The sequence below is a fragment of the Colobus angolensis genome, unplaced genomic scaffold, assembly GCF_000951035.1.
Source record: "Colobus angolensis palliatus isolate OR3802 unplaced genomic scaffold, Cang.pa_1.0 Scaffold148, whole genome shotgun sequence".
Taxonomy (NCBI): Eukaryota; Metazoa; Chordata; class Mammalia; order Primates; family Cercopithecidae; genus Colobus; species Colobus angolensis.
The window spans coordinates 3,189,764-3,208,703 of NW_012114577.1; the positions used below are offsets into that span (position 1 = coordinate 3,189,764).

At 44.7% G+C, this 18,940-nt stretch overlaps 2 protein-coding genes across 2 annotated transcripts in view; both read right to left on the reverse strand.

Annotated features, from left to right (window-relative positions):
• Positions 1-3,002, reverse strand: part of TOMM20 (translocase of outer mitochondrial membrane 20 homolog (yeast)) — a 25,301-nt gene extending 22,299 nt beyond the window's left edge. The window contains exon 1 of the mRNA XM_011935731.1: positions 2,601-3,002. Within this exon, the coding sequence (XP_011791121.1) occupies positions 2,601-2,721 (121 nt within the window). The 5' untranslated portion in view covers positions 2,722-3,002. The remainder of the gene's footprint in view (positions 1-2,600) is intronic.
• Positions 3,003-5,600: 2,598 nt separating this feature from the next.
• The window catches only part of RBM34 (RNA binding motif protein 34), a 46,340-nt gene continuing 33,000 nt past the window's right edge, over positions 5,601-18,940 (reverse strand). Inside the window, exons 11-15 of the mRNA XM_011935730.1 lie at positions 12,349-12,432; positions 12,135-12,198; positions 9,984-10,023; positions 9,602-9,720; positions 5,601-5,965 (exon numbers count right to left, since the gene is read on the reverse strand). Of these exons, the coding sequence (XP_011791120.1) occupies positions 5,681-5,965; positions 9,602-9,720; positions 9,984-10,023; positions 12,135-12,198; positions 12,349-12,432 (592 nt within the window). The 3' untranslated portion in view covers positions 5,601-5,680. The remainder of the gene's footprint in view (positions 5,966-9,601; positions 9,721-9,983; positions 10,024-12,134; positions 12,199-12,348; positions 12,433-18,940) is intronic.

The window sequence follows — 18,940 nt, forward strand, 5'->3', positions numbered from 1 at the left end:
GATACACCCGCCTCAGCCTCCCAAAGTGGTGGGATTACAGGCGTGAGCCACCGCGACCGATCTTCTTGATTTTTTTAATAAACTTGTTTTTACTTCACTCTGTTAACTCACTCCAAATTCTTTTCTTGCACAAGATCCAAGAACCCTCTGTTGGGGTCTGGCTCGGGAACCCTTCTTTATTTTTGAGACAGAGTCTCACTCTGTCGCCCAGGCTGGAGTGCAGTGGTGCAATCTCAGCTCACTGCAACCTCCACTTCTTGGGTTCTAGCAATTCTGCCTCAGCCTCCCAAGCAGCTGGGATTACAGGTGTGCGCCACCACACCCGGGTAATTTTTTGTATTTTTATTAGAGAGGGGGGTTTAGCCATGCTGGCCAGGTTGGTCTCGAACTCCTGACATGAGGTGATCCGCCCACCTTGGCCTCCCAAAGTGCTGAGATTACAAGAGTTAAGCCACCACGCCCGGCCACAATTACCTTTAAACAAGACTACAAGATTATTCTAAATAAATTCTACTTGAGCCGGGCGCGGTGGCTCACGCCTGTAATCCCAGCTCTCAGGGAGGCAGAGGCGGGAGGATAGCTTGAGCCCAGGAGTTCGAGACCAACTTGGCCAACACGGTGAAACCCCATCTCTACTAAAAATACAAAAATTAGCCAGGTGTGGTGGTGGGCACCTGTAATCTCAGCTACTCAGGAGGCTGAGGCAGGAGAATTGCTTGAACCCGGGAGGCAGAGGTTGCAGCAAGCCGAGATCACCCCACTGCACTTGAGCCTGGGCAACAAAGTGAGACTCAAACAAACAACAACAACAAAAATCTCTAGTATTCATCAATTACCACGTGTGAGAAACAGTACTAAAACTCTACACTATACCATTTTTAAAAAGACAAAACTAAAGCTTGAAGTTACTTGCCTAAAGTTACTGCTGCAGCTAAGTAATTCACTGTAATCATTAAGTTGCTTAGGCCAGAAAAAAAATTTTTAGACTGAAAATGAGGGAGAAGTTTTGAAATAACATTCCTCCATTTGTCTAAAATGATAGCTCTTGTTTCTGCAACAGGACTTCAGGGTTTCCAACGGACGATAGGGTTAACCCATTCTTCATAACTCTGCATTTGTACCAAATCCCCCAGCTGCCACCCATTTTGGCAACTACAGGAAAATAACCTGAAGGCAAAATTTGACTACTAGCATTTACGGAGGAGCATTTCCCATGTCAGGAAACGTGGGAGGCAATTCAAACATCTCAATCTTCACAAGACCAACAAGAGGCGGGTGGCATTACCTGATTTTACAACTACGGAAATTAGGATTCAGAAACCCCAAATTATGCCGCCAACCTGGCCCTAGAAATTCAGGGTCTGAATCCAAAACAGTATTCTATTAGTCTACCTAGTCGTAAATCAAATTCTGTCTATATCCCTTCCCTCCTAAAACATAAGAAAGCTGGAACTAGATGTCTGATTCTAAGCGCTAGTAAGATCAGCGCTGGAGTCACTGCTCACACATGGCTATTGAACGCTTGAAATGACTTAGTATAGCTAAATTAAATCGTATCCACTGTTACTTAAATAAACAATAATCCCTTCTTTGTACACCTTGGACTTTAGTAATTTATGTATCAATTTTAATCTCAAAAATTAATTTGGCTGAACAACCAAGATCAGCTACAAAAATATTTCTTATTCCAACAAATTTGCTCTTCGGTGATGCAAATGAAGATTCTCCCAAAATTCCAGGTGGATCACAACGGTTTTCTTGACACGATTCCCCTCTTGTAGACCTCTCTTAAAAGATGTCGCAGGTATGAAATAAGACTGAGCCACGGGAGAAGCGCAGCCCTTTGGACTCCCTTGCAATTTCTATAGCATTCACTCATATCTTGGAAGCACTTAGCACGAAGCTACCAAGAGGGTTTAAGAATGCAGCAATGAGCCGGGCGGATCATCTGAGGTCAGGAGTTCGAGACTAGCCTGACCAACATGGTGAAATCCCGTCTCTACTAAATTCAAAAAATTAGCTGGGCGTGGTGGCGGCCGCTTGTAATCCCAGCTACTGGGGAGGATGAGGCAGAAGAAGCTCTTGAACTCGGGAGGCGGAGGTTGCAGCGAGCCGGGATCGCGCCACTGCACTCCAACCTGGGCGACAAGCGAGATTCCGTCTCAAAAAAAAAAAAAAAAAAAAAAAAATGCAACAATGATACTGCACTGAGCATGCGGATAGAGCCTCAGACTAAAATTTGCGACAAAAATGCACGACTTTTTCAAGAGTAGAGGTTTAAAAAGATGAACGACAAAAAAAGAGACAACCTCCTCCCCACGCCATACACACCCGAGACTGTAACACAAATCAAGAATGCATGTGCACGGCTAAAGTGTTTGGGGAAAACAAAACAAGAAAAATCCTTCCTTCAAAATGGAGGGAATTCCTGCCGGGCAGTAGAGCCCCCAGAGCGGCGCAGCCAGCGCCATCGCCTATTGCGGGCCGCACCACGCGGTCGCCCTGGGCGACCCACAGGAGGGTGGGCTGCAAGGACCCCTCCTGCGGAGGGCGACGGCCGGAGACAGCAGGCCTGGCCAGGGAAGAGAGGACCGACTCACGTTCTCGAAGCCTGTTCTTGAAGTTGGGGTCACTTCGTCTTTTGCGATCGAAGTAGATGCAGTACCCAATAAAAAGGGCTCCGCATACACCGGCGGCGATAGCGCTGTTCCGACCCACCATCTTCTCTACGACGCTGAGCGTGGACGGTGGCGGCAGGGATGGCGAAGGAGCGGTGGGCCAGCAACCCTCACAGAGGTCGGCGCAGCTCACACCCGACAGCCGCGGGCCAGGAACTCGGAAAGGCAGAGCACACGCCACTTCCGGTCCCAGTCAACTAAGGGCCTCGAGGTAGTCCGCGGCAGTGCCTGAGCAGAGGTTCGGAAAGCGGCTCCTGCGCCTGCGCAGTGGGCCACGCCACTGATGCTCGTGCGCCGGTTCGTGTTCGCACTGGAGTCGGGAATGTGCACGTGACCGCGCACTTTTTCTTTTAAACCTGCGGACCATGCTGTAACGGGGCGGGCGCGTTGCTGGCGTGCACGTACTCAGAAGACTAGCTGACACCCTTGTTTGCGGCAGACGAGGATGCAGGGTCCCGGACTGCGAATGCTTCATCTTGTCTAACACAGGCAGCCTGTGACTTGTTTGAATTAAACTGTACTTTCAAGTTGCCACAATCCATTGTGCAGTGTTTCCATTTCAAAAGAATGTTACAGGATAGCCTCATTCTATGATAACTGGAATAAAATTAAATGGAGTAATTTCTTGAAAAATATACACAATTGAAGAAAAAATAGAAAACGTGAATTGTTTTATAGCCACATGAAAACATACACATGATCAGGCCAGGCACGTAGCTCACGCCTGTAATCTCAGCACTTTGGCAGGCTGAGGCGGGCAGGTCACTTAAGGCCAGGAGTTTGAGACCAGCCTGGCCAAGATGGTGAAACCCTGTCTGTACTAAAAGTACAAAAATTAGCTGGCCATGGTGGCGGGGGCCTGTAATCCCAGCTACTCTGGAGGCTGAGGCGGGAGAATTATTTGAACCAGGAGGCAGAGGTTGCAGTGAGCCGAGATCAAGCCAATGCACTCCAGCCTGAGTGACAGATGAGGACTCTGTCTCAAAAAAATAAAAAACAATAAAACTATATATATATATACATATATATGAGCAAAGTTAAGATAGACAAGGAAAACCGTGGGCTGAAAGCAGGCATTAAACAGACACTGTAAGTTGAGGGGTATCAAAGAAGTCAAGCATCATTGTCAGAGACATTGGAACCAGAGCTACCTTCTTGAATAGGGACTGGGTAAAATGAGGCTGAGACCCATTGGCGCACATTCCCAGGAAGTTTGGCATTCTTGGTCATGGGATATTTACAGGGAAGGGAACAAGTTAATAATGTTTACCTAACACACCCAGGAAATGTTCTGATGTCCCGATATCTTAAGAACAAAAGCATTCTTAATTTAATTTTCCCTTTAAATATTGATTCTTGCAGAAAACAGTAGTTACAGAGGATTAACAATCCTTTGACAAAAGACCGGGCAGTGTCTCACACCTGTAATCCCAGCACTTTGGGAGGCCCAGATGGGCGGATAGCTTGAGCCCAAGAGTTCAACACCAGCCAGGGCAACATGGTGAGACCCCGCGTCTACAAAAACATTAAAAACTTAACCAGGTGTGGTGGCACACACCTGTGGTCCCAACTACACGGGGAATGAGGCGGGAGGATCCTTAATCCCAGGAGGTTGAGGCTGCAGTTAATTATGACTACACCAATGTAGTCCAAGCTGGTGACAGGGCCAAGACCTTGTCTCACAACAAACACACACAAAAATCCTTTGTCACAAGCTCCTGTAGTAGAGCACATCTTCCCCATTATTTTTTTGCTGTGTTACATACATTGTACCTAAGGTGGATATGTTCCTTCTCTTGCTTTAGAGTGTGTACCATTCTATGAAGTATCCCTTCTTTTTTTAAGACTGAGTTTTGCTCTGTCACCCAGGCTGGAGCGCAGTGGCATGACCTTGGCTCACTATAACCTCCACCTCCCGGGTTCGAGCAATTTTCCTACCTCAGCCTCCCCAGTAGCTGGGATTACGGGTGTGTACCATCACACACAGCTAACTTTTGTATTTTTAGTAAAGATCGGGTTTCACCATGTTGGCCAGATAGTCTCAAACTACTGACCTCTGGTGATACACCCGCCTCAGCCTCCCAAAGTGGTGGGATTACAGGCGTGAGCCACCGCGACCGATCTTCTTGATTTTTTTAATAAACTTGTTTTTACTTTACTCTGTGGACTGGCCCCAAATTCTTTCTTAGGCAAGATCCAAGAACCCTCTGTTGGGGTCTGCATCCAGACCCTTTTCCAGTAACACCAGGTTGTGTCATAAAGAATTTGGCTGGCCTTTTTCCCCGGTTTCTGGGAGTTCTAACCCCTTGGAATTGATGAGTGATTCACTCTTGTAATCCTAGCACTTTGGGAGGCCAAGTTGGGAGGATGGCTTGAGTCCAGCAGTTTGAGAGCAGCCTGGATACTGAAGCAACGTCGTTTGGGATAATACCCAAGGTTCGTTGCTTTGTGCCAAGGAAGTCAAGAACTTGAGCACACATGGAGTAAGGTTAAGAGCAGAGGTTTAATAGGCAAAAGAAAGAGAAAGGAGGCTTGGGTGCGGCAGCTCACGCCTGTAATCCCAGCACTTTGGGAGGCCGAGGCAGGCGGATCACCTGAGGTCAGGAGTTCGAGACCAGCCTGGCCAACATGGTGAAACCCCGTCTCTACTAAAAATACAAACAGTCAGGCGTGGCGGCAGGCGCCTGTAATCCCAGCTACTCGGGAGGCTGAGGCAGGAGAAGTGCTTGAACCCGGAAGGCAGAGGTTGCAGTGAGCTGAAATCAAGCTACTGCACTCCAGCCTGGGAGACAAGAGCGAAACTCCACCTCAAAAAACAAAAACCTTTCAAAGGTAGTATTACAATGTGAATAAACTGAGAATGTGGAAGTCTCCACATTTCACATATACCATCCACAAAAAAGTATAAAACTCAACATATGATTAGCAGACAATGCTATCAGCAGATAATTGCACTTTTATTAGCAGTACTCAGCAGGAAAAGAAAAAGCAGTTCCTGGTTGTTATTTCTGTTTTCTCTGTTTCTTAGGGCATCCACTTTTCTTCCGTCCTTTCTTCTTCGTTTTAAGGAGAACAGCTTTTTCTCCAATAAATAAGCTTTTAGAATGTCCTTCTGCAGTTTTGGAATTAAAATTAAGTCCCTGCTTAGGTTTACCAACATTCTTCAATCGTGGATTTGAATTTTGTTGTTTTAATTTTTCTTTATTAACAGAACGCATGACTCTGAGTTTTCTCCCCATGAGTTCAGAATTATTTAATTTCAGAGCAAGATGAACAGAATCTGTATTCTGCAAATCAAAAGAAAACACAATACATTAATTTCTACCAGAAACCCACCTGCAAAGAAACTAGTGAAAGTGTCACTTTAACAGATTCAAGAACGACTTTTGAGCTTGCACAGATAAGCCCCATCCAATCCCAGGTGTATCAGCTGCCGCGCTTGAACTCTCCTTATCACCAGCTCCTCAGCAGTGTTTCCCCAGAAAGCACTCAAGCTGCCTTGTGAAATGTTCAGCTAAGTCACAATGCTACAGGCTTCATTTTTTTTTTTTTTCATTGTAAAATGAGGTTCTAAACTAGATTAGTCATATGCAATATTGGCTTTTTTTTTTTTCTTTTTTTGAGATGAAGTCTCACTCTGTTGCCAGGCTGGAGTGCAGTGGCACAATCTCAGCTCACTGTGACCTCTACCTCCTGAGTTCAAGCGATTCTCTTGCCTGAGACTCTCAAGTGGCTGGGATTATAGGTGCAGGCCAACATACCCAGCTAATTTTTGTATTTTTAGTAGAGACAGGGTTTCACCATGTTAGCCAGGATGGTCTCGATCTCTTGACCTTGTAATCTGCCCACCTTGGCCTCAGAAGTGCTGGGATTACAGGCATGAGCCACCGTGCCCAGCCCCCATATGCAATATTTTAAACCAATAAACCTCCTTCATATAGCCATCTTTCTGTCAAAGCCCCAATGTATTAGCTGACCAGAGGACAGGGAACTCTCCTTTACAGTACCTGAGATGTAGACTAGACACCCTCTAGGGTTTCATGTAGATCCAAAATTCTGTTATACTTCTGTGCTAATGTAGAGCCATTAATGCTAACCACCCTGAATATCCATGAGATGTTTGTTAAAGGACTTTAGAAGCTTATCAAGTAACAGAAGACAGGGAGCAGAGAAGCGGTAAGATAACTAAAATACAGTAACAATGGCAACAAACGCTGTGACAATCTTTCTAAAAAAGCTACCAGGCAATTCTTATCAAGAGTCTTCAAAATGGTAACACATCTTAACCTAGTAATATCCTAATGGGGATCTATCTTAAGTAACCTACAATCCAAACTTTTGGGGAAAAAATCATAACCAGGCCAGGCAGAGTGGCTCACACCTATAATCCTAGCACTCTGGGAGGCCAAGGTGGATAGATCATTTGTGCTCAGAAGTTCGAGACCAGCCTGACAAACATGGTGAAATCCTGTCTCTACAGAAAAAAACACGAAAATTAGCCAGGCGTGGTGGCACACACCTGTAGTCCTAGTTACTCAGGAAGCTGAGATAGGAGGATCACTAAAGCCTGGGAGGCGAAGGCTGCAGTGAGCTGAGATCATGCCAAAGCACTCCAGCCTGGGCAACAGAGTGAGACTCTGTCTCAAAAACAAAAAACACATAACCACTGCAATTTCATTATTACAGGAAAAACAGAGAATTCTACCAAGGTTCAACATGAGAGAAATGAGAGTACAAACTCTGTTATATCACTCAATGGAACATGCTTACATAACAGAAAACAACATAAAATAGGAAGTAAACACAATTTAACTTCACAGAGAGAAGTTCAACTGTAAAAATGGCAGCACACGGAAAAACTGAAAGGAAATGTAGTAATGGGTTGTTACTGAGAGAAGAAAAATTTATGACATCACATAGTATGTACAGTCAGCTCCCCAAATCCTGAGTTCAGTATCAGAGGATTCAATCAACTGCACACAGAAAATACTTGAAAACAACAAATGACAATAAAAATATGTATTATATGTAACAATATACATTCATGCAAATGTGCCATTTTATATAAGGGACTTGAGCATCTGCAGATATATATACCGTTTGCTATGTGAGAGGGATCCTGGAACCAATACACCGTCGATATCAAGGGATGACAATAGATTACTTTTTGTTTTGACATAGGGTCTCACTCTGTCACTTTGGCTGGAGTGCAGTGGTGCGATCATGGCTCACTACGGCCTTGACCTCTTGTACTTAAGCAATCCTCCAGCCTCAGCCTACTGATAGGACGACAGGCACTGGCCACCATGATCAGCTAGATTTTTAGTTTTTAATTTTTCTTTCTTATTTTAAGACAGGGTCTCACTCTGCCATCCAGATTGGGTGGCTCACTGCAGCCTCGACTTCCCAAGGCTCAGGTGATCCTCCTGCCTCAGTCCCTCAAGTAACTGGTACTACAGGCATGCACCACCACGCCCAGCTGATTTTTGTATTTTTTTGTAGAGGCGGGATTTTGCCATGTTGCCCGGGCTAGTAGTCTTGAACTCCTGGGCTCAAGCAATCCACCTCCGTTGGCCTCCTAAAGTGGTGGGATTACAGGTGTGAGCCACTGCACCCGGCCTTACTTCTATTTTTTTTGTTGAGTCGGCGTCTACCTATGTTGCCCAGGCTGGACTTGAAATCCTCACCTTAATCCTCTCACCTCAGCCTTCCAAAGTGCTGGGATTACAGTCACGAGTCAATATGCCCAGCCTGTATATTCTTTTACTCCTTAATATTGTCAGGCATGAAACACTGGTTAAAAATTAGTGAACTAAATATAACTAATTTTGTACAAAGAATAAAACTTTCTTATACCTTAATGTCAGTTATTTACTCTATCATACAGAAGGTGGAGAAGATTCAGTGATTTAGTCCTTCTAATATCCAGGATCTAAAACATTTAATTAGTATGAAGAAAGAACTGGGACATATTTTGGATAGGTGCAGCTGTAGCAATATATTATGGCAGGTTACAAATTCAGTTTTCTTTTTTTTTTTTTGAGACGGAGATTTACTCTTATTGCCCCAGGCTGGAGTGCAATGGAGCGATCTCGGCTCACAAGAACCTCTGTCTCCCGGGTTCAAGCGATTCTCCTGTCTCAGCCTCCCAAGTAGCTGGGATTATGGGAATGTGCCACCACGCCTGGCTAATTTTGTATTTTTAGTAGAGATGGGGTTTATCCATGTTGGTCAGGCTGGTCTCAAATTTCTGACCTCAGGTGATCCACCCGCCTTGGCCTCCCAAAGTGCTGGGATTACAGGCATAACCCACCGCGCATTGCCGGTTTTTTTTTTTTAAATGGAGTCTTGCTCTGTCGCCCAGGCTGGAGTGCAGTGGTGTGATCTTGGCTCACTGAAACCTCTGCCTCCCAGGTTTAAGTGATTCTCCTGCCTCGGCCTCCCAAGTAGCTGGGATTACAGGTATGAGCCACCACATCTGGCTAATTTTTTAATTTTTTGTATTTTTTTTCCCCCTTGAGATGGAGTCTTGCTCTGTGGCCCAGGCTGGAGAAAAATGGAACATTCTCAGCTCACTGCAACCTCCACCTCCCGGGTTCAAGTGAGTCTCCTGCCTCAGCCTCCTGAGTAGCTGGGATTATAGGCGCCCGCCACCACACTCAGAAAATTTTTGTACTTTTAGTACAAACGAGGTTTTACCATGTGGGCCAGGCTGGTCTCGAACTCCTGAGCTCAAGAGATTCACCCGTCTCGGCCTCCCAAAGTGCTGGGATTACAGGCGTGAGTCACTGCACCCAGCCCAGTTTTCTTAAGATGCAATTTGAGAATGGAAGTGAAAGTTATCTCTCAATGATGACACGTAGTAGTATCAATGCCTCCCAGGGCACTTGGAAGGACAGCGACAATGCATTAGTCTCCCATACCTCAAAGAGGACATAGCCAAACCCTTTGCCGACGCCTGTCACTTGGTCTCTCACAATCCTCACAGCCATGACACTTCCACAGTCCAGAAAGTGCTTCTCAACGGCAGATTCTGCAACTTCTGAAAACAAATTCAACCAAAATGGAAGTGAAGAGTTGGGAGCTCCTCAGAAACATGGAGATGTTTAATAATACAGCTAGTTAAGCATGGCCCCATGATAATAAGTCACTATACTGCATACTTTTTAGTACATGTGCTGCCACGGCAAACACACTGCATGCTTTAAAATGAGTCTTAAATCAAAACATTAAGTTACTACTCAGTTCTTATTTCCTTGTTATTTATTTAGTAACATTAACTGTACTTTGTTTAAACAAACTTACTATAAGGGAGATTCCCCACAAAAACCGATCTCTTGTCTCTCTGAAACAAAAAGACAGTTAATAAAAATCACTCATTAGACCAGAAAATGGAAGTCATTGAAAATCCTCGCTATTTCTCCTTCCCCCCATATCTGACAGGTCACCAGTCTCCTAATTTAGCCACACATTCTGTTCTTTGATTCCGTTTCTTCTGTCTTCCCTGCTGGACTGCGTGTGGGTACCAGAGGAAGGGAGTGGCTTTTTGTCCACAGCTGGCACTGACATGGTAGTGATCAGGAACAGCCTGCTATATTGGGCGCATGCAAACTTTTTCTGTGAAGTTCCAGATAGCAAATATAGGCTTTGCAGGCCATGTGGAATCTGTTGCAACTACTCAACTCTGCCATTATACCTTGAGAACAGCCCATGGATAGTACACAAACGAATGGTTGTGGCTGTGTGTCAAAAGAAAACTTTATTAACAAGAAAAAAGCAGCAGGTAGACTTAGCTCTCTACCATAGTTTGTTGACCCTGTACTGGGTCCCCAGGTCAAGCCAGGGCTTTATCCAGGTCGTTGTCATTTCTCCACTAAGTTGCTTTGATATCGACAGAAATGCACTCTCTGTTTCCGTGGCTGAACTAAGTGTCCTTCGTTCATTTCTAGGCACCTTTTTCAAGTCCAAATCTGGTCATGTCACTCTGAGTTTAAATTTTTAGAACAGCTCCTGAACAAAATCCAGACTCCTCTGCGTGAAGCACAGTCAACAAGGTCTTCATGATTTGGCCTCTACCTATTTGTCCAACAGCAACTCTTACACACCTCACCCATCTAATAATTGTATCAAGCTCTTGCCATCTCCTGAGTGAATTATTTTCTGTCCTCACCATTTATACTGTGTTTTTCTGCCCAGACATGGCCCTCAGCCTTTACAACACTTTTGGTCTACATAAGCCTTGCCTTCTTTTTTCACCCCGCTTCTCCACAGGGTAAGTTCTATCTCCTCATCTTTCAAGACTATCATGAAATTTATTCCCCTGGAAACTTGCCTTGTCCCTTCTTCCTGGCATATCCCCAAGTCAAGTGTCCCAATCCTGAGCTGACAAGTCATCCTGTGCATTGACGACAGTACTTATACAACAGTGACATGACCTGTCACTCCGACCCTTTCCAACATATACTGTCAGCTCCTAGGAAGTTGAGACTATGTCTTAGAACTGTATCTCTGACAGAGTATGTACTAAAAGCTGTCTAATGAATAACAGAACTTTCTTTTTTTTTTTTTTTTTTTTTTTTGTGAAACGGAGTCTCGCTCTGTCGCCCAGGCTGGAGTGCAGTGGCCGGATCTCAGCTCACTGCAAGCTCCACCTCCCGGGTTCACGCCATTCTCCTGCCTCAGCCTCCTGAGTAGCTGGGACTACAGGCGCCCGCCACCTCACCCGGCTAGTTTTTTTGTATTTTTCAGTAGAGACGGGGTTTCACCATGTTAGCCAGGATGGTCTCGATCTCCTGACCTTGTGATCCGCCCGTCTCGGCCTCCCAAAGTTCTGGGATTACAGGCTTGAGCCACCGCGCCCAGCCAATAACTGAACTTTCTAGACCTTGGTCTATAAAATGTTAGACCAGATGATGTCTAATGTACCTACTGACCTAATTATGATTATTTGAAGAGGACTATGTTTTTGTTTCTTTTTAAGAAACAAGGTCACCCTCTTGTTGCCCAGGCTGGAATGCAGTGGCACGATCACAGTTCGCCACAGCCTCAAACTTCTGGGCTCAAGTGATCCTCCCACCTCAGCCTTCTGAGTAGCTGGGACTATCAGCATGCATCATACATTTGACTAATTTTTTTTTTGTAAAGGCAGGGTCTTGCTACATTGCTCAGGCTGCTCTAACTCCTAGGCTGAAGTAATCCTCCCGCCTTGGCCTCCCAAAATGTTAGGATTACAGGTATGAGCCACTGTGCCCAGCCAGGACTATGTTTTTGAAGGGAATGTTGACCTCGGTCCTCGTGCCTCTCTTGCCATCAACTCTGTAATCACAGAGGACACAGGCTGTTTCCTTCTGTGCTTCCCTCACATTGCTGAGTCCAGCCCCCTTCCAGGAAAAGCCTGGAAGGAAAGATTTCTCTCTACAAAGCTTTCGTTCTTTAAACAAATCAAGTACTACTTACAGATGAGGTCTCAGATGCGAGATCAACTCTAATACGAAATCCATCTGCAATTTGGGCCCCATTTCTATATTACAAACACAAAGGGAAAATGTTTGTTAAAAATGAGTACTCAATTACTAAAACATCTATGCTAAAGTGAAACCAAAGAATAAAAAAAGTACTCACACATACTTATACATCAATTATTCTGTTCAAACCTAAGGGATAAAATTACCTTTTCAATGCCTGTGTGGCAGCACTCTCTTCCTTAAACACAACATAAGCATTAATATTTTTCTGATCAGGATGAATTTTACGTCTACACCGAAAAAAAAAAAGAAAGAAAGAAAGAAAAGAGAGACAAAGTAAAGTTTGTTAGCTTCAAAGTCACAGGAAAAAATCCAGTTTGTTTTCAACTCTTAATCAACACACATGACAAGAATTCCTGGGTAGAAATTTCATCTCTTTGAACAAATATTTAGTAATAACTCAAAAAATAACACACAACTTAAAGATATTGGTGGAGACACAACCCACACTTTCTTAAGAGTCATAACCATGAGAAAACAGATGGACCATGTATATGAATCCCTGAGAACCATACGAGAACCAAAAACTAACATCTTAGCTGCAGTCCGTATGTAACACATATATAAACAGTTGTGAGACGTGTGTTTTCCTCTTTACTTTAAGACACCCATATAGAAGAGTGCACAAACCACGTATAGCTGAGCGAATTAACAGCTCGGTGTGCCTTGTGGCCCACTCAGAAGCCTCTCTGTGGCCCTTTCCAGTTGCAGCCCCTCCTTCCCTCCAAAGGCAACCACCATTCCCATTTTTACAGGAACTACTTCCCTGCACATCTTTGTGGTTTTATCAGCCAAGTGTCTATTCTCAGACATCATAGTTTGATCTTGTCTGTTCTTTTGACCTGATATGTCTTTTGAATCTTGTTTAATTTACAGAACTTTCTCTGTATCTCTGTATCTCACTGTTTGGCCTGCAGAACTCCCCCCAGCCTGGATTTTGTGACTGCAAGCTCATCAAGTAGTTCAACACAAACCTTTGTCCTCTGTATTTCTTGTAAACTGGCAGCTACATCCAAAGGCTGGATCAGACTCAGATGTGACCCCTTTGTCACCACTGTTGGTGGGTGTTGTGTTCTTTCCAGAGAGTCATGTTACGACTGGTTTTTACCCTTTGTCAATGACTGCAGCTGGTGTTACTAAATGCCTAAACTCATTAAGTCACTAGGTTTGCAAAATGGTGATATAATTTGATTGTGAGGAGTTAGCAAAAAGGACCTAGTAATGAACACAGATCTTTCCCTGAAGACATCAACCTACTGTTTTGAAGTAACAAAAATGCTACTACACAAATGAGTATCATCAAGAAGGGAACTGGAAAACAGTGCTCGACATGACTCATGGCATTCTGTAATAATATACTACACTAAAGCTTTTGTATTGATTAAACCAGCTGTGATTTACTGAATGCCTAATATATACCAGACACTCAGTTAGATATTTAATGTATTTCATTTAATCTCACATCTCCAACAGGTGTTTTTTGTTTTCTGATTTTATGAGTAAGGAAGCTGAGACTGAAAAAGGTATGTGACTGTGATGAAACGGCAACAAGTGGCTGGCCTAGGACTGAAACCAAGTCTAGCTGACTCTAGAGCCCTACTCTCTCACACAACACACAGCTGCTGACAACATCCAAATCCAACACATCCTAGTGTACCCCCAGGAACAAATGTTGGAGTTCCACTTCCACCTAGAATGTAAAAAGCCAGAAAGTGCATCACTCCTGCCCTTACCATTTAAGAAGAAACCAGATAACCCACAACATCATAACTTTTGTTGCAGCCATCAGAGAGCTGAAGTCTTGGGGAAAGCCAGCAGCTAGAAGCTAAGGACACGCCTGCTCCCTCCAACGAGAGACAGAGGAAGCACTGGCTCTACTGGCTCTATGATGGCTGAGCACAGGGGCAAAATGCTGGACATCAGACAAGCAGGAAAGATTCCCGCCATGATCTCACTAAAACACTAGAGTTCAGCGTGGGCTGGGCCTGAAACAGAAGTCCTGGAGGCTGCTGACGCAGGAGTGTGCACCCATCCTCAGGATCTGCCCCAATGACCTCCACTCTGTGGGAAAGGCTGACATCACAGCCATGGGTGCTGCAGGCCTGGAGGACGGAATGGCCAAAGTGTGGGAAAGGCACAAAGCCCCACCGGGATTCTTCTCTTGATGGAGGAGAAGGCTAAGCTGCTAGGGGAGGGATAGCAAACCCTGTCACTCCAGGGCACAGAGAAGACCCCACAGCCAGGGGAAGGGAGGAGTCCAGCTACCAGGGGAGAGATGGGAAACATCCTCTGCACAATCCCCACTAAAGGTACAAGGCATCTGGCACAGCTCGGCTGCCCCAGGAAAAATGCCCTGATCAGGTGCACTCCTGAGACACAGAAACACTAAGACAAGACAGCAGAGACCCTGCTGCGCCCACTCCCATCAGACTACCAAGCAAATGACAAACAACAGCACTCTTTATTTTGAGATGGAGTTTCACTCTTGTCGTCCAGGTTGGAGGGCAATGGTATGACCTCGGCTCACTGCAACCTCTAACTGCCGGGTTCAAGCGATTCTCCTGCTTCAGCCTCCCGAGTAGCTGGGATTACAGATGCCTGCCACTACATAAGGCGAATTTTTGTATTTTTAGTAGAGACGGGGTTTCACCATACTGGCCAAGCTGGTCTTGAAATCCTGACCTCAGGTGATTTGCCAGCCTTGGCCTCCCAAAGTAATGAATTACAGGTGTGAGCCACTGTGCCTGGCCAACAACAGCACTCTCTAAATGAGATCTTCGATAAAACCTACAACTTTCAATCTCTAAGAGACACCTCTGGGCGGGCGCAGTGGCTCATGCTTGTAATCCTAGCACTTTGGGAGGCTGGGGTGGGTGGATCATCTGAGGTCAGGAGTTCGAAACCAGCCTGGCCAACATGGTGAAACCCCGTCTCTACTAAAAATACAAAAATTCACCAGGCGTGGTGGCACACACTTGTAATCCCAGCTACTTGGGAGGCTGAGGCAGGAGAATCACTTGAACCCAGGAGGCAGAGGTTGCAGTGAGCTGGGATCGTACCACTGTACTCCAGCCTAGCGACAGAGAGATACCTCTAAAAAAGTCAGCTACAAACTGGAGCAAAATATCTGAAACACACATAGCAGGAAAAGGTGTTATATCTACAATATATAAATAACTCCTTACAATTGTATAAAAATAATTTAAAGGTCACAAAAAAATGGGCAAAATTTTTGTACCAACATTTCACCAAAGAATAGATACAAATAGTAAGCACATAAGATGCTTAACATCTGTAGTCACTGTGGTTGGCAAACCTTTAGAATGGCTAAAATTAAATGACAATGCCAAGTGCTGGTGAGGATGTGAAGCAACTGACATTCTCATCTATAGCTGGTAGGAATGTAAAATGGTACAAGCACTTTGGAAAACAATTTTGCAGCTTCTTAGAAAGTTAAAATATACCATAAGATCCGGCAATTCGACCAGGCAGTTTCTCAAGAAAAATGATCCGTACCCAAATCTTTTTAGCATTTGTATGTATAACAGCCAAAGGCTGAAATAACCTGAATGTTCATAAACTGGTGAATGGGGCCGGGTGCAGTGGCTCACGCCTATAATCCCAGCACTTTGGCCGTCCGAGGTGGGCAGATCACCTGAGGTCAGGAGTTTTAGACTAGCCTGGCCAACATGGCAAAACCCCATCTCAACTAAAAGTATGAAAAAATTAGCCAGGCATGGTGGATATGTGTCTGTAATCCCAGCTGCTTGGGAGGCTGAGGCATGAGAATCACTTGAACCTGGGAGGTGGAGGTTGCAGTTAGCCAAGATGGTGCCACTCACTCCAGCCTGAGCGACAGAGCAAGATTCCATCACAGTACAATACAATACATCACAATAAATACAATACAACACAACACAATAAACAGGTGAATGGATAAACAAATGGTACTGTCATACAATGGAATACTACTGAGCAATAAAAACGAATTAATTACCAATGCATTACAATAATAAGAACAAATCTCAGATGGGCACAGTGGCTCAAGCCTGTAACTGCAACACTTTGGGAGGCAAAGGCAGGAGAGCTGCTTGAGCTCAGGAGTTCAGGAGCAGTCTGGGCAATAGTGACACCTTGGCTCTACTAAAAACTTTAAAAAATCAGCCGGGTGTGGTGGTGAGCACCTGTAGTCCCAGGTATCTAGGAGGCTGAGGCAGGAGGACTGCTTGAGCCCAGGTGATCAAGGCTGCCGTGAGCCATGATCCGCCACTGGACTCCAGCCTGGGCAACAGCACAAGACACTGTTCCCCTCCACCAACCCTCCCCCACAAAAAAACAAACCTCAAAATCATTATGCTGAGCAAGTTAGACAAGATACATCCTATATGATGACTCTACTTACATAAAATTCTGGAAAAGGCAAACTAACACATAGAGACAGAAAGCAAGTGAGTGGCTGCCTGAGGACAGAGGTGGAGGGACATATTGTAGAGGGTTAGGAAGAAACTCAAGGAAATAAAGCGTTCAGTATTGGGACTACGGCAATGCTTTCAAGATTGCCTACATATGTTAAAATCATCAAACTGTACATGTCATATATGTGTAGTTTACTGGAAGTAGCCTTAATAAACCAAAAAAAAAAAAGGTTTTAAACATTTTGGCTCTAAGAAAAAGGAAAAAAGTTTTACATGGCAAAATTTCCCATAAGTCAAGTCAAAAAGCCAACGAGCTGGGGTGTGGTGGTGTGCACCTGCAGTCCCAGCTACTTGGGAGGCTGAGGCAGAATGATTATCTGAGCAAAGGGAATTCCAGGCTATAGTGGACTATGATTGAGTCACTGCACTCCTGCTGGAGAACAAAGCAAGACTCTATCTCTTAAAAATAAGAAAAGGGCCGGGCATGGTGGCTCATGCCTGTAATCCCAGCACTTCGGGAGGCCGAGGGAGGGGCAGATCACCTGAGGTCGCGAGTTCGAGACCAGTCTGACCAACATGGGGAAGCCCTGTCTCTACTAAAAATACAAAATTAGCCAGGCGTAGTGGCACATGCCTGTAATTCCAGCTACTCAGGAGGCTGAAGCAGGAGAATCACTTTAACCGGGGAAGTGGAGGTGGTAGTGAGCTGAGATCACACCATTGCACTCCAGCCTGGGCAACAAAAGCAAAACTCCATCTCAAAAAATAAATGAAATAAATAAATAGCAAATGACAAATAGAGAAAAAATATTTATAATTCATGTCACAAAAGGCTGATTTCATGAACATCCCACAGATCAGTAAGATTAACAATTCAAATAAAACAAAGCACAAATGACTCTTAAATTACATGACAAGATGCTCACTCATAAGAGAAATTCAAATTAGAAATACCACACTCAACTATCAGGTTTCCAACAATCACAAAGCTCAAAAATATACTTTTTTTTTTTAGATAGGGTCTCACTCTGTCATCCAGGCTGGAGTGCAGTAGTGCAATCATGGTTCACTGCAGCCTCCACTCTCTGGGCTCAAGTGATTCTCCCACCTAAGCCCCCAGAGTAGCTGGACTACAGGCGTGCACCACCTTGCCCAGCTAATTTTTGTATTTCTTTGTAGAGATGGGGTCTTGCCATGTTGCCCAGGCTGGTCTCGAACTCCTAGGCTCAAGCAATCCACCCACCTCAGTATCCCAAAGGTGCTGGGATTACAGGCACGAGCCATCTTCCCTGGCCAACATACCGTTTTTGTAAAGTAAAAAACGTTACTGTTGGTAAAGATGTGGGAACATAAATAGGTTGCAATCTCTACGAGACAGCAGTCAAAATTACGAATGCAAATACCCTTCTGACTGAGCAATGCCACTGCTAGAAGTTTATCCTACAGATAAGTTAGCTCGTGTCCAAAATTACCTGAGTGCAAGGTCACTCATTTACTCCAACATTATCTGTTTTGTTTTGAGAGAGCGGGTCTTGCTTGTCGCTCAGGCTACAGTGCAGTGGTGTGATCACAGTTCACTGCAGCCTCAAGCTCCTGGGCTCAAGTCATCATCCCACGTCAGCTTCCTAAGAAGCTGGGACTACAGAGTCGTGCTTCCATGACCAGCTAAAATATTACAGCAAGGATTTTTGTTTTTGTTTTTTTTTTTGAAGACAGGGTCTCACTCTGTCACTCAGGCTGGAGTGCCAGTGGTGCAATCACAGCTCCATCTCCTGAGCTCAGGTATTCCTTCATCTGATTCCCAAGTAGCTGGGACTACAGCGCACGGCATCATGCCCAGCTAATTTTTTGTAGAGATGGGGTTTTGCCATTTTGTCCAGGGAGGTCCTGGGCTCAAGTGATCTGCCTGCCTTGGCCTGTAACAGTGCTGGGATTACAGGCATGAGACACCGCACCCGGCCTCTAGCATTATTTGTAATGGCCATGAGACTGGGAAAAAACTTTACGTCCATCAGTGGGAGATTTGATAAAATAAATTAAGGCACACCTACAGAATACTCTAAGAAAAAGGGCGTTTTAAAAAAATGCGGTAAAAATAATCACTTTCACACCAATATAAACAGATCTCCAAGTTGTACCAAGTAGAAAAAGGGAAGGTGTGGAATAGTGTATATGTTGAATACCAGTTAGTTAAAATGTTTTATGTGGAAAGAAGAACATGTATGCGTATCAGTTTTTTTTTCTTTTTTTCTTTTTTTTTTTTGAGACGGAGTCTCGCTCTGTCGCCCAGGCTGGAGTGCAGTGGCCAGATCTCAGCTCACTG